Source organism: Ictalurus punctatus, chromosome 2, assembly GCF_001660625.3.
Source record: "Ictalurus punctatus breed USDA103 chromosome 2, Coco_2.0, whole genome shotgun sequence".
Classification (NCBI taxonomy): domain Eukaryota; kingdom Metazoa; phylum Chordata; class Actinopteri; order Siluriformes; family Ictaluridae; genus Ictalurus; species Ictalurus punctatus.
Genome location: NC_030417.2, coordinates 10,819,122 through 10,835,541, shown reverse-complemented (window position 1 = coordinate 10,835,541; position 16,420 = coordinate 10,819,122). Strand labels below are relative to the sequence as shown.

The 16,420-nt window shown below is 40.8% G+C and overlaps 1 protein-coding gene across 1 annotated transcript in view; it reads right to left on the bottom strand.

Moving 5' to 3' along the window:
* Positions 1-16,420, bottom strand: part of adgb (androglobin) — a 48,433-nt gene that overhangs the window by 30,777 nt on the left and 1,236 nt on the right. Inside the window, exons 2-12 of the mRNA XM_053687675.1 lie at positions 16,411-16,420; positions 13,775-13,867; positions 12,705-12,776; positions 12,120-12,323; positions 10,171-10,310; positions 7,382-7,468; positions 4,348-4,484; positions 1,749-1,843; positions 718-892; positions 521-593; positions 33-192 (exon numbers count right to left, since the gene is read on the bottom strand). The exon at positions 16,411-16,420 is cut by the window's right edge and continues 153 nt beyond it. Coding sequence (XP_053543650.1) covers positions 33-192; positions 521-593; positions 718-892; positions 1,749-1,843; positions 4,348-4,484; positions 7,382-7,468; positions 10,171-10,310; positions 12,120-12,323; positions 12,705-12,776; positions 13,775-13,867; positions 16,411-16,420 — 1,246 coding nt within the window. The remainder of the gene's footprint in view (positions 1-32; positions 193-520; positions 594-717; positions 893-1,748; positions 1,844-4,347; positions 4,485-7,381; positions 7,469-10,170; positions 10,311-12,119; positions 12,324-12,704; positions 12,777-13,774; positions 13,868-16,410) is intronic.

Sequence of the window (16,420 nt, the reverse complement as noted above, 5' to 3'; positions counted from 1 at the left end):
AAGGGTTCACAAGTGCCACTGTAGATGCATACCTCAGTATCCATGGCATCCAGCGAGATTTCGTTGTTGTGAGTGATGTCATGCTGAGCGGGGTCAGGACCATTATTCTCTTCTGACTCCAAGAACGAAGCAAGATTAGAGGTACACGTGTGCTGTCTTTGGCCGACTGGCTTTGAAACCGCCTTTGAATCACTGCAGTAGAACACACACACACACACACACACACACACACACACACACACACAAGCACCAAATAAACATGCAAGCCCAAGGGCTATAAAGCTGCTTAAATACACCACCACTCAGCCTCTCGCTTAGGACAATAAAGCATGATGGAGTCTGTGTTATGAAGGTGTGCACTGACTCGTAATAATGAATGTGCCGAGAGACTCGGTGCACAGCCACACAAATCAATGTTGAGGCTTGATAGCTGTCTAGATATCTGAATGCACCCTCCCTCCCACACACCAGAGTGTTCTTACCTCAATTACACATCTTCACACACACACACACTTCTTACATTTTAAGAGGTCCAAGCTTGATTAATGGACTGACCACCCCTATGTACTGCTCAGGCCTCTCGACTGGGACCTCTGAGAGAAACAAAATACCACAGTTATAAACCTGGAGGTGTAGCTGGAGGACACTCCAGTGTCTATAGTAGGAAACACACACACACACACACACACACACACACACACACACACACACACTTACTTCTGGGTTCGTCTGTAATATCGGTTTCCTTGGGGGTCCGGATGATTTTCAAATGAGGCACAGGGGGTGGTTTCGAAACGGCCACCAGGGGGCAGTCCCTTGTACACGTCAGCAGTACAGAGTGGCTGTGGAGCTGACATAGTCCGTATTGTCGCAGTGTCTGTGATGTGTCTGCCTGAATAAAACACACACACACACACACACACACACACACACACACACACACACACACACACACACACAGCACATATAACCATTCATATGGCTCGCAGCATAAAATCTAATAATGAGTTAAACAGCCCACACTGATCTGAACGGTAGAGTGAAGGATGAAGAGAGAGAAACATGTAGTCTCTGGAAGCCTCCCCAAAAAATGTATTAAACATTACAGAAGTTATGTTCAGGGTCATTCTAGGCTGAGAAAAACAAGCTGAAATGTATGATGGTTGATCTAATGCAATGCTTGTATACACAGTATAACTCCTTTAAAGGTAAGAAGTGCTACTTTGTTTACGCGGTGAGCAGCCATGTTGATTTGACGTCACTCGCCGAGTTGAGAAGACCGCCTAAACGACGACCTTCAATCGAATGCAGCATTCTATTGTTATCTATGGATATCATTTATGTGTCGTGATAATTCATTTGAGGTCATGAGTAGAAAAAAACAAAACAAACGCATCATCATGGAACATTACGTGCTCGGATCCGTGATTGATTAATAACTGGAGGAAACGCCTGACGCCTTATTATCTTGTCATTCTTTGGTTTTTTTTTAAGAAAAACTGTAAACAGATATTGTATTACTGGGTCATCAGGCGGTAAAGGTTTTACGTTAAGATACTGAGCTCTGATCCGGAATACCAGCTTTACACGGTTTTCCTATTTTAACATGCTCGCTCCGAGGAAAAGTTTGGAGAAGTCGCAGTCGAAGTTGCAGTATTGCGTGTTGGCGTACTGTGAGCTGTCTGTTGTTGTGGACTGAATGTATTTCAATATTTGCAGCATTAGGCAAGAGAGCTTTTCGCAAGTACCATCTGGCCCAGCATGGAAGTCTTCTTCTCCTGCAGGTTCATTGGCTGGAAACTGGCACACACGATTATCTGAGGAGCAGGAGGAGGTCCACTGCCTAGACCGGTGCGAGAGAGAGATAGAGAGAGAGAGAGAGAGAGAGAGAGAGAGAGAGAGAGAGACACACACACACACACACACACACACACACACACACACACACACACACACACACACACACATATTAGATAAACAGAAGAAAGGCGCATATGCTGTACATATGTGTAATTGTGCAAATATAGCACATGCTGTACTGGAACAGAGCATTTCTGAGATTTAGGAGGAGAACATAACACGACCTCACATATGAGCTGACGATTTAATGCAGAATATCAGCAATTTATCGATCCCGTTAAGATCAGAGAAACGGATGGAGAGCGATAAGACGGAATAAGAGGGAGTGGGAGAGAAAATGACTTATATGAGAATAAGACTTATAAATACTTTGTGGTCATAAACGTCAGAAAACGTAGACGAATGAGAGAAAGATAGAAAGAGAGAGAGACAGGGAAATAAAGAAAGATATAGCATCCGATCCTTACAGAATTGAATATATGGAACAGGGTTGTAGGGTTAATGAGATGACCTATTCTTCACGTTCTAAGGGAAAACGCACTGTAAATGTTCCTGCAATCTTAATAAGCTGAGCTATATGTGTCTGCACGTGTGTGGAGGAGATATTCCTTGAGGCATGGAGGATCTAGGGCTTGGTGCCAAGTTATGTATGCCACAGCATGTTACAATCTTTCCCTGATTAATTGCTTCCAAGCGCAAATGAGAGGAAAAGACAGAGCGTGAGAATAGGATTTCAATAGCAGGCCTTCCAGCTTTATCGTGCTGTAATTCAGTCATTAACCTACTGAGGCTAATGACCCAGATGAGCCATATGGCGCTGCTAATCCTCTCTCTGTCTCAACAGGAAACTCAAGACGGCATGGCGATACGTCTTCACGTCCTCTTATGTCACTGTCACATTTTCAACATTTGCGGTTTGTGTGGTCTTTATGTCTCAGTATTTTCTCTCGGCATAGAGAACGTTCGCGTTTTGATTCATTCATGCTGATGATACACCCAGGGGAAGGTGAGACCTGAGAGCAGGTGGGTCGCTTCCTTAAAACTGTATTGTTTAACAAAAAAACCTTCGGTGAAAAAATGCCTACCATGACCTTATGCCCAGTGCAGCACTGGTAAGCATTATCGATACACATTTATTCATTTATGTAAAAGAATACAGAGGATTTCAGCATGGCGATGAATTTTTCATTTCACAGCAGAATTTTTAGAGTAAATAATGCATGTTACACAAAGGGAGAATAGCAACACATATACTGATATACAGGCATAAATATAACAAACACTAGTACGCACACACACACACACACACACACACACAAACACACACATATACATACACACACACACGAACACATACACATGCAAGCGCACTGTTTATCTGAATGGGTTCACTGTTTTTGTCCCTCTTTTTGCTTTTTCCCTTGTTTGTAATGAGCACACATGACATTACTCAGTTTTTAGCCCTCGTGCTTAATAATATGCCTAACAGGCAAATTCTGAATAAAGACATATTACCTAAGGGGCAGATTTTCTGATGCCCCTTAGGTAATATATCTTTATAGCATACTTTCAAACCAGCAAATCTCAGCTTGGGGAAACTTTACACAAATAATTGGCTGTATGGAAGTATTTTACGAATGGCTGATAATAAACGAATGAAGATTACTTAACCTGATTTAAATAACCTCATTTAAAACTATGATTATAACAAATATCGAAAACTTGGTTTATTTATTACATCTCAGCAGGTGAGACGGATTAGAACTTATTCGGTAAAATGTTTCAAATTAGTCCTGCACTTCTGGCCACAGAGTGATCATTTCATACACTCTAGGGCCAAAAGTATACGGACACCGGACCATCACACCCATATGTGGTTCGTCCCCAAACTGTTGCCAAAAAGTTAGAAGCATATACAAGCACACGCTTGTATAGAACGTCTTTGAATGCTGGAGCATTGCAATTTTCCTTCACTGGAACTAAGAGGCCCAAACCTGTTCCAGCATGACAATGCGCATGTGTATGACAAAGCGAGCTCCATGTTAAGGTTTGAAGAAGGTGGAAGAACGTGAATGTCCTGCACAGAGCCCTGACCCCAACCCAACTGAACACCTTTGGGATGAACTGGAACACTGACTGCACCTCCTTGACATCCCAATATCAGTGCCTGATCTCACTAATGCTCTTGGAGCTGAATGAACACAAATCCCCACAGCCATGCTCCAAAATCTAGTGGAAAGCCTTCCCAGAAGAGTAGAGCTTATTTTAACTGCAAAGATGGAATAAGATGGGATGTTCAATAAAAACAAATTATAGGTTTCATTTTTCAGAGACTATATCCCATTCCACACATGATGCACACGTTCTCCTGTCCTGCTTTAAACATTCTACGCTCTGTTAAGAACAGTACACATGGGCTATAAGAAGTAAAATAGGTGTGGGTGTGTGCATGTGTGTGTTTGCATGCTCTTGCGCATACTCCAGTACCTTTTTGTTTTCCTTTGTTTGGGGAAGGCGACTGGCTTCGTGAGGGGACTGATGGAGATCTCTCCTCGGTCAGCTGACACTTCGGAATGGTGTGTTTCAGGTATTCCCATGTTTCTTCTACATATTTCAACCTGGGACTGCCAACCAAACAAATTTAGTCATGGCTCCCTAAATGACCATGAACAATAGATTTTCGGTATTTAATCATCTTGAGCAAGTAGTTCAGGTTCACGTCTAACCGAACAGCCCTTATCTTGTATCCGATTTATGTTCTGCTGAGGAGATTAAAGGCCAAAGTTAAACGAACATGAAGCATATCTAGCTGTGATAATCAATAAACAGCAATTAGAGGAAAATATCATGTTTCTGAAATCAATATACTGTACACAATTGCTCTAATGTTATGACCTTCCAGAGCCACAGACAAATAAATTACCAGTAGGACTGTCTTTTTTTTTTTAACCTTCATTTGTATTTTTCATGATTCCATCTGGGAATTTACAAACAGAATTAGTCTAAATGTTGAACGATCTAGCCTCTATCTGCAGGGTTTTGCTTAAGGATGGCTGGTCTATACTATCAGGCCTGAACCGCAGCACATGGAAAGAATCAGCATTCAGCATGATTGAAGAGCTACAACATGGACAGAGGGACAATCCATCGCAGAGCACAGTTGCACACTCATTGGACAATTTGGAAATGCCAATCAACACATGTCTTTGGACTGGGGGAGGAAACCGGAGTACCCAGAGAAAAGGACAGAGGCGGGATTCAAACCACCAACCCAAGAGGTGCGAGCCATCATGCCCCCTTACCCTTGACGTTTGGCCATGCTCAAACACACACATAGAGACGTGTATATATAAATAGACCTGTATACTGAAATGGTAATATGACCAAGAAACTCTGTGTACACTTGATGTGAATACACACACTTTTATTCTTTGACAAGGTTCAAAGGTTGGGTGAGTGGTTGGTTGGTTGGGTGTGTGCATGTTTGGGTAGGTGGGTGGTTGGGTGGGGCACTGTGTTGTTTGGTTAGCTGGCCGGGTTGGTGGGTCAGGTTGGAGGATGGGGTAGGTAGACTGGTCAGGCGATTGGAATTGGTTGGTTGTTTCGTTGCTTGCTTGTTTCGAGGTGGATGGGTGAATGGGTGGATAGACAGAGGAATGAATGGATAGTAGTTCTAAAGGAGGGCAATGTTTGCAGCCATTATTACAGCCATTACAACCACTGTGGCAGAGAAAGTGCCTAGGCAGGACCGTGTCTGCCTAGCCCGGTGGAAAGCAAGGCCCTGTTTTAGTCCCAGAGGGAGAGTAATAACGTTACACAGTTATTACAGATAGCAAACAGAGAGATGTAACAAAAAAACCTTTATACCCAGCAACAGGGATGAAAGCCTGCGGAATTATATAGATTACAGCTCTGCCAGGCACACTACTCTGAAATACTGGCCTTCACTGCTAACCTGGGGTCTCATTTCTCAAAGCATGTGTACAAGAAGTTGATTTGGTGTGTAAGAACCTCCAGTACACACAAAACACTTTTTGTGGTGTTTATCACACACGCGTACGCACAGCTGTATGTAATGGATGTCGATAAATCCCACACGTTTTCAATTACTGTCAATTATCCTGATGTTATTAAATGGAATTAAATGAAATGGGAGCTCATAATAAATCAGTTTACCCGCATTTACCCTTTTATACCCCTAGAGATTTCTGCATATGCATGGTGTGGAGCAACGCTAAATATACATGCATCCTCACACTCAAGAATAACTTAATAAATCACAGTTTATGCATAGAAACAAGCATAGCATAAATGAGACCCCAGATCTTTTAACACTAAAATTGCATCTCCTGTCCTTCGCCCTCACTGTGTATATCCATCAGGCTTGCTATTCAATCTGCGCAAATAAGTTATTCTGACAAAAAAATATATCCTTTCTACCAAAAGCATTCAATCTGAGCTCCATTTTAGTTTCATAACTAATTAAAGACACAGAAACTAGACACATATATCATTAGAACCAGGGGGACTTTCTTAAATTAACGTTTAATGTGGATTGAAAAAGACAGAACCCTTCATCTTTGTATTCTCTCTCTCTCTCTCTCTCTCTCTCTCTCTCTCTCTCTCTCTCTCTCTATATATATATATATATATATATATATATATATATATATATATATATATATATATATATATATATATAAAAATCTATATCTATAAATATATATCTCTATCTATCTATCTATCTATATATATATATATATATATATATATATATATATATATATATATATATATATATATATATATATATATATATATATATATATATAAAAAAAATTATTATTAATTCATTCAGCTACAGTAACTGCTTTCCCCTGATCAGGGTCGCAGTGGGCCGGCGCCTATCCCATGAGCCAGGAATACATACTGGTTCGGACACAAGTCCATCACAGGGCACCATCCGCACACGCACCTAGCCAGGCCATGTACTGCTTTGTTTTTGGACAGTGGGAGAAAACTGGTGAACCTTGAGGAAACCCATGTAGACACAGGAAGGAAATGCACACGGACAGTAACCCGAGTATCCCAAGTAAGATGAAGCAGTTAGTGAAATTGATTGAGTAATAAATCATGAAATATTGATTAACCACTCTTTGTTTAGCTTAAGAGTATTCAATCGCACGCATATATTGTCAATTCCGTTCAATCAGCTAACGAATAAATAAATAAACGAAGACGTGTCATATATGGGCCCTATGCAAAAATACGGGAAAAGTGACAGGTACTGTATGCAAATAGCACAGAAACAAGGTGAAAATGCTCAGATATAGGTTATATGTTAAGAATATCCAAGTCAGTGCAAAATTAGGCAATGCACCACCAGTCTTATAGAATGCTTTGGTAATAAATGTCAGCAGAAATACAAATGACAGGCATTGTACAGTTCATGTCCCATAAGTACAATGGATAACAGTGTAAATAACTGGTTAGCAGAATGGGAGCTGTAGGAGAGTCTTACTTAAGGAGGAGAATCTCCGGGATCCAGCCAGTCAGACAGCGGACGATGCTGAAGTCTTCTAGCTCTCTGCTGGCATTCTGCACCACTCTAAAGAGATTCATATTAACAACAGCAATGGTAATTCTACCTTCAAAAAGCATCAAGGTTTGTTTCAGCCACTTTGCCTATCTGACTGTGGGCTGCTTTTCTATACATCCTGTTTACTGCAGGCCGCATTCCTTGCACACATTCATTTGCACTACTGGTGTAGCTGAAAGGGAGGAAAAAGGCCATCAATAAATGTACAGCAAGACCAAGATGGTGTTTAGTACCGAGACTAAATCTGTGAACTGACTGAAACGAGCTACACAGGGAAATTAAACCATTCTCCCGGGTGCAATACGAGCAGGAGCAAGTAAATCGAAACTGCTATGCATAACTTCATTATGTGACAGTTTCATGGAATCAAATGACTGTGCCTGTGTGCATGTGTGTGGCCTATTGCTCCCGTTCTCCTTCTCTTTCTTGAAGAATCCAGATGGCCGATGTACTAATTGCGCCTCACGGGATGCTACATTCAAGCAGTCCAGCAGCTATTAATTAACTGCGCCATTTCACTGCTTCTCTTCTTGCCGTGCTAACACCGTATCGACGTAAACTCAAACGCTGCGCCATCATTGGCGTGGTTGTCTTTAAGTGACGTGCACGGACGCAGAGGGGCTCCAAACGCCACCGTCTATATGTATTTCACCTCAGGTGAACTGATGCTGCATGCGTCAGTATGTCTGTTTGTGGTTGTGGTTTTTAAAGATAATGTGAGACTAAAATCAGGCCACATTTTTCTTCTATAAGATGATGTTTTTCAGAATGGAACAAGCTCAGTGTCTTTGCTTGATGATAGCTGAGGTGAAACACGCTACCATTGGATGAAAGTATTTTTCCCTGCAAGGGTGTGCACGAATGCCGTAGTCAAAAATCAGAATAAGTAAAGTGGGGGAAATAGGTATTGAACGTGTCAACATTTTTTTCAGTAATTATATTTTCAGTGAGGTTATCCACATGAAATTTTCATCAGACATCAGTATTAACTCAAGAAATCCGGAAGTATAAAAAATTCACAACATTAAAGTCCATGAATAAAGTTATGTGTAATAAAGTGGAATGACACAGGAAAAAAGTATTGAACACGCTAAGAAAAAGTAGTTCTCCAAGGCAAGGTAAAGCAAGGAATCAGCTGAAATCCATAAGTAATTATCTGTGCAAATTAATATCAGCTGGGTTAGTAAATTGAACGTCTATATAAAGGCTTTTCGCTACCAAGCTGTCACACAAGAAACATCTCATGATGGGTAAAAGCAAAGAGCTCTCCCAAAACCTTCGCAACCTTATTGTTGCAAAACATATTGATGGAATCGGATACAGACGTATTTCAAAACTTCTGAATCCTCCAGTAAGCACCATCGGGGCCATTATCCGCAAGTGGAAGCAACATCACTCCATCATCAACCGTCCATGCACAGGAGCTCCTCGCAAGATTTCTTACCAGAGAGTCAGAAGAATAGCCCAAGATCCAAGGACCACTCGGAAAGAGCTCCAGAAACACTTGGAGGCAGCAGGTACCATCGTCACAGAGAAAACAATAGGCAATGCACTCCACTGCTTACGCACACCCTGTAAGACTTCATTACTAAAGAAAAGGCATGATGAGGCCCGTTTATAGTTTGCTACAACTCATTTGGACAAGCCTATGAAATACTGGGAGAGTGTACTCTGGTCAGACGAGAGCAAAATTGAACTGTTTGGCTGTCATACTACACACCATGTTTGGAGAAGAAATGGCACTGCACATCACTCTAAAAACACTACACCAACAGTGAAGTTCGGAGGTGGAAGCATCATGATGTGGGGCTGTTTTTCATCACATGGTACTGGCAGACTTCATATAATTGAAGGAATGATGAATTGAGCCCTTTACTGAGAGATTCTTGAGAAGAATCTGCTGCCATCCACCAGGATGATGAAGATGAGACGTGTGTGGACCTTCCAGCAGGACAACAATCCAAAGCATACAGCAAAGGAAACTCTCAATTGGTTTCAGAGAAAAAATAAATCAAGGTGTTGGAAAAGCCCAGTCAATCTCCTGACTTGAATCCAATTGAACAAGATTTAAAGACAATATGTTTAGAAGAATGGGCCAAAATCACACCTGAATACTGCGGCCGATTAATTTCTTCATAGAGGAAGCATCTTGAAGCCGTCATTACAAACAAAGGCTTCTCCACTAAGTATTAAAGAAATTTCAGTTAGCGTGTTCAATCCTTTTTTCCTGTATCATTCCGCTTTATTACACATAACTTCATTTATGGACTTTAACGTTGTGAATTCTTTATACTTCCAGATTTCTTGAGTTAATACTAAAGTCTGGTAAAAATTTCATGTGAATAGCCTCATTGGAAATATATTTACTGAAAAAAATGTTGACGCGTTCAATACTTATTTCCCCCCACTGTACATTTAAAATCACTGCATTTTAATGAAAGATCCTAGAAAAAAACAAGAAATGCATCTTTCTAAATTCCTGCCTTCAAGAAAGGCTTCAAGGAAGGCTTTTCTTACATAGGTGATTCACAGATCCCTCTTTAGAAAATGGGAATGCTTATACCATTTACCATGGCCTTAAAACCTTCATAAAGTAAGCCATCCAATCATCCAATTATAATACCAGACCAGAGACCAGAATAAAATCAGTCAAGGGTCTGCTTTGTTCTGATCTCGTTTTAACCAAGTGTCAACCATGAAAACATACTTACTCTGTACTGGCCAACTTAAGAATAGCCTTAGCCAGCAGCATAGGCCAGAGCTCCGACTGGTTGGTGGTAACCGGAAGCAGCAGGTTGTTTTTTTCATCAAATGGCAACGAATCATCAATAGTGATCTTCCTCCAGCAGCCCTGCAACAGATATACAAGGAGAGGAAAATGTGTGTGCACGCATACTCGCTCCAAAACTAAGAAGGTTGCTCAGATTTGTGCTCCTAGTAAAACCACAACGAAGCACGGTTTCATTTCATATGGACCATTAATGTTTAACCGAAGGCAGTTGATACGGCTGAGGCCTTGCTGGATGACACTAGTACTCACTGATTTACTGTGAAGGTTTGTCCTGTAATGTTATTTTAACCACTTGAGACAAAATATTCTTTCCATATTCGACTCTACTTTCCTCGAGAAAAGCTGCATGTGTCAAGAGTTAGACGTTTGGGGTTTTTATTTCAATTTTTTACAAATGCTTAAAGTCCATTAGTCTAGGGGTGCAGTCCTTGACTGAAGTGTACTTGATATTAAGAGAGTGAGAGCGAGCGAGAGAGAGAGACAAATAGGCCTTTGGCATAGACATTTAACTGAAACCCACTGACACTTACTGTACTGTATGTCTGAATCACCCGTTTGTGCTATATTTCTTAAATGATCTTAAATGATATTTAAACAATCCATTGAGATGACCATAAATCTACATTTATTGGAAAGTCCGAGTCCAACTAAGGTCAGTGGTGGTTTAGAGAGAAGCTGTAGCACAGACAGAGACACAGTTATATACCCATCACACACACACACACACACACACACACACACACACACACGCACTCAGCTGTCTGATAATACTTGTGTTCTCACTTAATCACTGCCTGCAGGACATCTCTGGGCATCCTAAAGAGGAAGAAATCAGACATACGTGGCAGTAGGTGTGGAGGGTTTCACCTCTTAATCACGCTTCACTGCGTGATAGCAAGTGTCGATATCACACTAAGGTCAGCATGGGCCTCCTCTAATACTGCACCCCAGCAGAGGAAACTAGCTAATAGCTTCCTTTTGGAGTCATTCAAACAAGCCTGAATGTTACGCGCTATGACCAAAAGTATGTGGACACCTGACCATCACACCAACGTGTGCTTGTTGAACATCCCGTTCCAGATTTAGTCCGTCTTTGCTGTTATATTGCGCTCCACTCTTCTGGGAAGGCTTTCCACTAGATTTTGGGGCGTGCCTGTGGGGATTTGTGTTCCTTCAGCTACAAGAGCATTAGTGAGGTTGAGGTCAGGTGATGGTGAGGGGGCTCCAGTTCCAGTTCATCCCAAAGGTGTTCAGTGGGGTTGAGGTCAGGGATCTGTGCAGGACACTCGAGTTCTTCAACCTTCTCCAAACCTTAACATGCCACGTCTTCATGGAGCTCGCTTTGTGTAACACTTCCAGTGAAGGGAAATTGTAATGCTACAGCGTATAAAAACATTCTATACAGTTGTGTGCATCCAACTTTGTGGGAATAGTTTGGGGAAGAACCGCATCACTGGGTGTGATGATTAGGTGTCCACATATGTTTGGCCATAGAGTGTATGTTCATGCGTATACATCGTGGGACTCAGTATCTGTAATCCGTATAGTACTAAGTAATGGGAATGGCTCCAGTGTTGGACTTCAGAATAAAGGTAGATAAGAACATCTTTGGTAAGACATTCTCTCAAGTCAAAGTCTAAATAGAGGTTTGTTTGGGGAGGGGTTTCAGAAAAGGAAAACAAGTCTAGTTTCTTGTCGCACCCGTATCCTACAGACAAGCTGTGAACGTGTTGAAAAACATTAAAAATGCTCCATTTAAAAGTTGTTGTTTACAAGATCTTACTAATGCCTTAGTAATACACCTAATGTCATTGTGTGATTATTTTCCAATTACAGTGAAAACAATGACAACATGAGATGAGATCCCACCATCCAGTAGAGCCGGACCACATATTTCCCAAAGACGTTGTAAAGAGGCACGTGGCCCTTTTCTGCTTTACACAGGGAGTAGATGTGTTCCCATGGTCTCCAAGGGCTGGGCGTGGCATCCTTAGAGAAGAGGTTGTTCTCACATGCCTGCCTGTTGCACACTTGCCACACGATGTAGATCTCACTGATGATCCAGCGCATGAGCTGAGTGATGAGATGAACAACATAAAAAAAGCATAAGAAGGGATTTCTCTCAGACAGTACATCATTTCACCATTCAGTGTGGACTGTGGAGCATCGTTTTTGTCTCACTGCCCAGTGATTTGGCAGGGGCCCAGCTAGGCTAGCAAATCATATTGATGATAACTCCGCTATCCTTCCTACATTGTGATGAGCATATGATCAGTCGGATTCTCTTGGAGTGTTGAATGGCACTACTGGGACTTTGGGAGGCAGGTTATGCTTGTGGAGTTGAGAAAAACATCTAGAAGATGAATATATATATATATATATATATATATATATATATATATATATATATATATATATATATATATATATATATATATATATATGTATACTTACTTCACTGGACAGCAAATGCTCATTGGCTGAAATGAGATCAAACGTTGATTCATTTTCAACAACAACTGGAGCCTGTCATAAAATAATATGAAATTAGTTTATCTGAATAAAGCACAAATGAAATAAATAAAGAAATAAAAAAATAAAGAAATAAACAAACAAACATTCTGATACAAAGATACAGAAACATAGAATCATTGTATTTCACATAATTGGGAATTAGCATAAATTTATGTATTTCATATCGTTGTCCAAAAACAGGGACATTTGTCTTCCGTTTCAAAATGATTTATTCCTATCTCTCTCTCACGCTTTTAAAACTGTCTTTTTGTTCCAGTGCTCTCACTGATTATGTTGACCCACTGCAGACTGGGTGTTGTGAAGAAACACTGCACTGTGAATGCATCATTGTGATCCGTTAATGGACTCGAAAGGCTCCCTAATCAAATCTGAATTAAAGACTCACACACTCCGAGGGAGAAGACTTCGTTCTGTCGCCTCTGCCCGTCGTTGGCATGGAAATGAAAACGGAGGCTGACCTTAATTCATTTTGCCAATTAGACCTCTCACACATGCGAGACCAAGCAAAAGTTGAGCTGATTGGCCTCGGTGCATCAGTTTAGATCAGCTCCGTTTTTGCATAAAATATCACGCGGTGCATCAATTGCTCAGTGGTTTCCATGACCCACGTGAATAGGAGCATAATATTCCGAGAATTAGGATGTTTCACTGCAACTCAGGATCATGTGAGGCAAAAAAAAAAGCAGATTTCTTCACTTAAGGAAAGAAACAAAATCCAGAACTATATGTAATTAATCAAATAAAGTAGATGCGAGAGTTATAGATGTGGTTGTAGCTGAAAGAGGATCTTTCGTGATGTTTTGGGGTGGGTAAGGCATCTTTTTTCCTTAGTCATATACCTAGACAAATGTAATAGTGTAATAATCCTGAATCCAGTATACATTAGTGCAGATTGGTGTTCTAACTGCTCCAGTTATAGGATTAGAGAGGAATCTAGAACGATGCTGAAATATAAGAATGGTCTTTCTGGCCCACTGACCCACTCTTACCTTCTTAACAATGTGCTCCGAGGGTCGTTTCCAGGTGTGAACATTCAAAGATGCTGGGATCTTCACCTTCCCGTCTGGGTCCTCAAAGAATTGCTAAGAATATTGTCACATAAATTGTTTGGTGGAATATTCAACCTTATAAATGTCTACACTCTAGTGTTTGCTATATTAGGTACATCTATTGTACCTCTTACACTCATTATCTATTTCAGTTGGTTCATCTACCATATTGGACACAAGCGTCAGACTCAAAGCCTACAAGCCAAATATGGTCCGTTTCGTTTGGTCCATGCTAACTTTCAAAATACTGAAACGGCCCGCAGTGCCTATACTACCAGACCTGTAGTATAGTGACCACCCGCATCCCACACGCTCCAATATTCAATGCATGCGGACTTACTGAAAAATGATTGAAGTACTGGTTACGATCTATGCTTCTACGCCAGACCTACGTTTTAAAATATTCAGAAATGCGTCAGGTTTTTGTCTTCATATTGACTCCTAATCATGAAACGCATGACCCAACATGTGCTGAAAAAAAGAAAAGTTGATGGAACGTAAACACGAGGGAGATACAGTAGGAGAGTCCACTCATTATCGAACACGGTTCTCCCTAGCAGACCCGAATGGCCGTCTGGGACAACACTAGCCTGCTACTTGCCTTGAGGCCTAATGAGGCCTAATGTTTCCAGCTGTTTTGCTAATTTTGTTCACACTGCACAGAATTCAGCAATTTAACGCACATATGGCCATGACATGGCCAGAGAGACCCTGGTACACATTGTTAGTCTCACTAGTAGTCAGGATGCCACAGAATAACGTCAAAGTGTGACCCCTGGCCAGATGATCTGCGCCATTGAGGTGCACATAGAAACGATAGATGGAGTTATTTCATTCAAATTTGTGACCTCGGAGAGTTCTACAGAACGTGTGTCTGTTACATGCTGTATTGTAGTACTTGAACCACACAGTAGCTATTTGTTCTTCAGACCAGTTATTTATCTGTCTCGGTGCAAAGAAATGGGGATGCTCCCAGCAGAGACTAGCCCACTGGGTGACACAGGTCATCATCACAGCCTACAAATGGTCTGGATGAGCAACGCCTGCTGTGACATACCATTCCACAAGGAGTGTTTGGTACAAATAAGAGGTGTCCCGCTCCAGTGCAGCTACCTAGGCATCACCCCACATATACATATATATATATACATATACATACATACATATATATATATATATATATATATATATATATATATATACATATATATACACATATATATATATATATATATATATATATATATACACACACACACACACACACACACACACACACACATATATATATATATTTCATGGTTTTCTGAATAAATTTGTCATAAAATGTGATCTGATCTTCGTCCAAGTCAAGGGTATAGACAAATATAATGTGTCTAAAATAATAACACAAAATAAATTCTGATCCCTCATGTCTTTATTGAACACACTCATTCAACATTCAAAATGGCAGTGGAAAAAGTCAGTGAACCCTTAGAATTAATAACACCCCCCCCCGATATATTTGGGAATTCATCTTCCCCTCAATGATTGCAAGCTGGCCAGGCCCTGATGCAGCAAAGCAGGCCCAAATCATGAGGTTTCCTCCACCATACTTTACGGTTGGGATGATGTTTTCATGATGATATGCCGTGCCCTTTCTACGCCAGATGTAGTGCTGTGGGGTTTTTCCAAATAGTTCAATCTTAGTTTCATCAGTCCACAAAACATTTTGCCAATACCGCTGTGGAGTGTCAGTGTGCTCTTTTGAAAATTTCAGGCGTGCAGCAATGTTCTTTTTACTAAGCAGTAGCTTCCTTCGTGGTGTCCTGCCATAGACACCCTGCTTGGTCAATGTTTTACATATTGTAGACTCATGAACAGAGATGTTAGCCAGTTCCAATGATGCCTTCAAATCTTTGGCTGTCATTCAGTGTTCTTTCTTTACCTCACTGATGAGTCTTTGTTGTGTTCTTGGTGTCATTTTGACCGGGCGCCCACTTCTTGGTAGAATAGCAACAGTCCTAAAGTGTCTCCATTTGTAGAATGTTTGCCAAACTGTAGACTGGTGAATTTCTAAAGTCTTTGAAATCACTTTGTAACCCTTTCCAGCTTTATGTAAATCAACAATTCTTGATCGTAGATCCTCTGAAAGCTCTTTTTGGCGAGGCATGGCTCACATAAGCGTGTGCTTCCTGTGCAGAGCAAACTCCAAACGTTTGAGGGGTTTTTTTCAGTCAAAGTAGCTGTAGTCCACCCCTCCAAACTCATTTTCTTAATGAGACTCCAGGTGTACAAAAAAAAAAAAAAAAAGCTTTTTTGAGGTCATTAACTTCACAAACTTTTTCCACAAGCACTATGAGGTTTTTTTGGTTGTTCTCAATAAACACATGAAGGGTCAGAATTTCTTTTGTATTATTATTTTACACACATTATATCTGTCAATACCTTTGACTTAGATGAAGATCAGATCACATTTTATGACAAATTTATGCAGAAAACCATGAAAATGCAAAAGGTTCACATACTTTTTCTTGCCACTGTACACATATACATATATGTTGTTTGTTTGTTTCCAGCACACTTGTGACACTCACACTGAGAGGG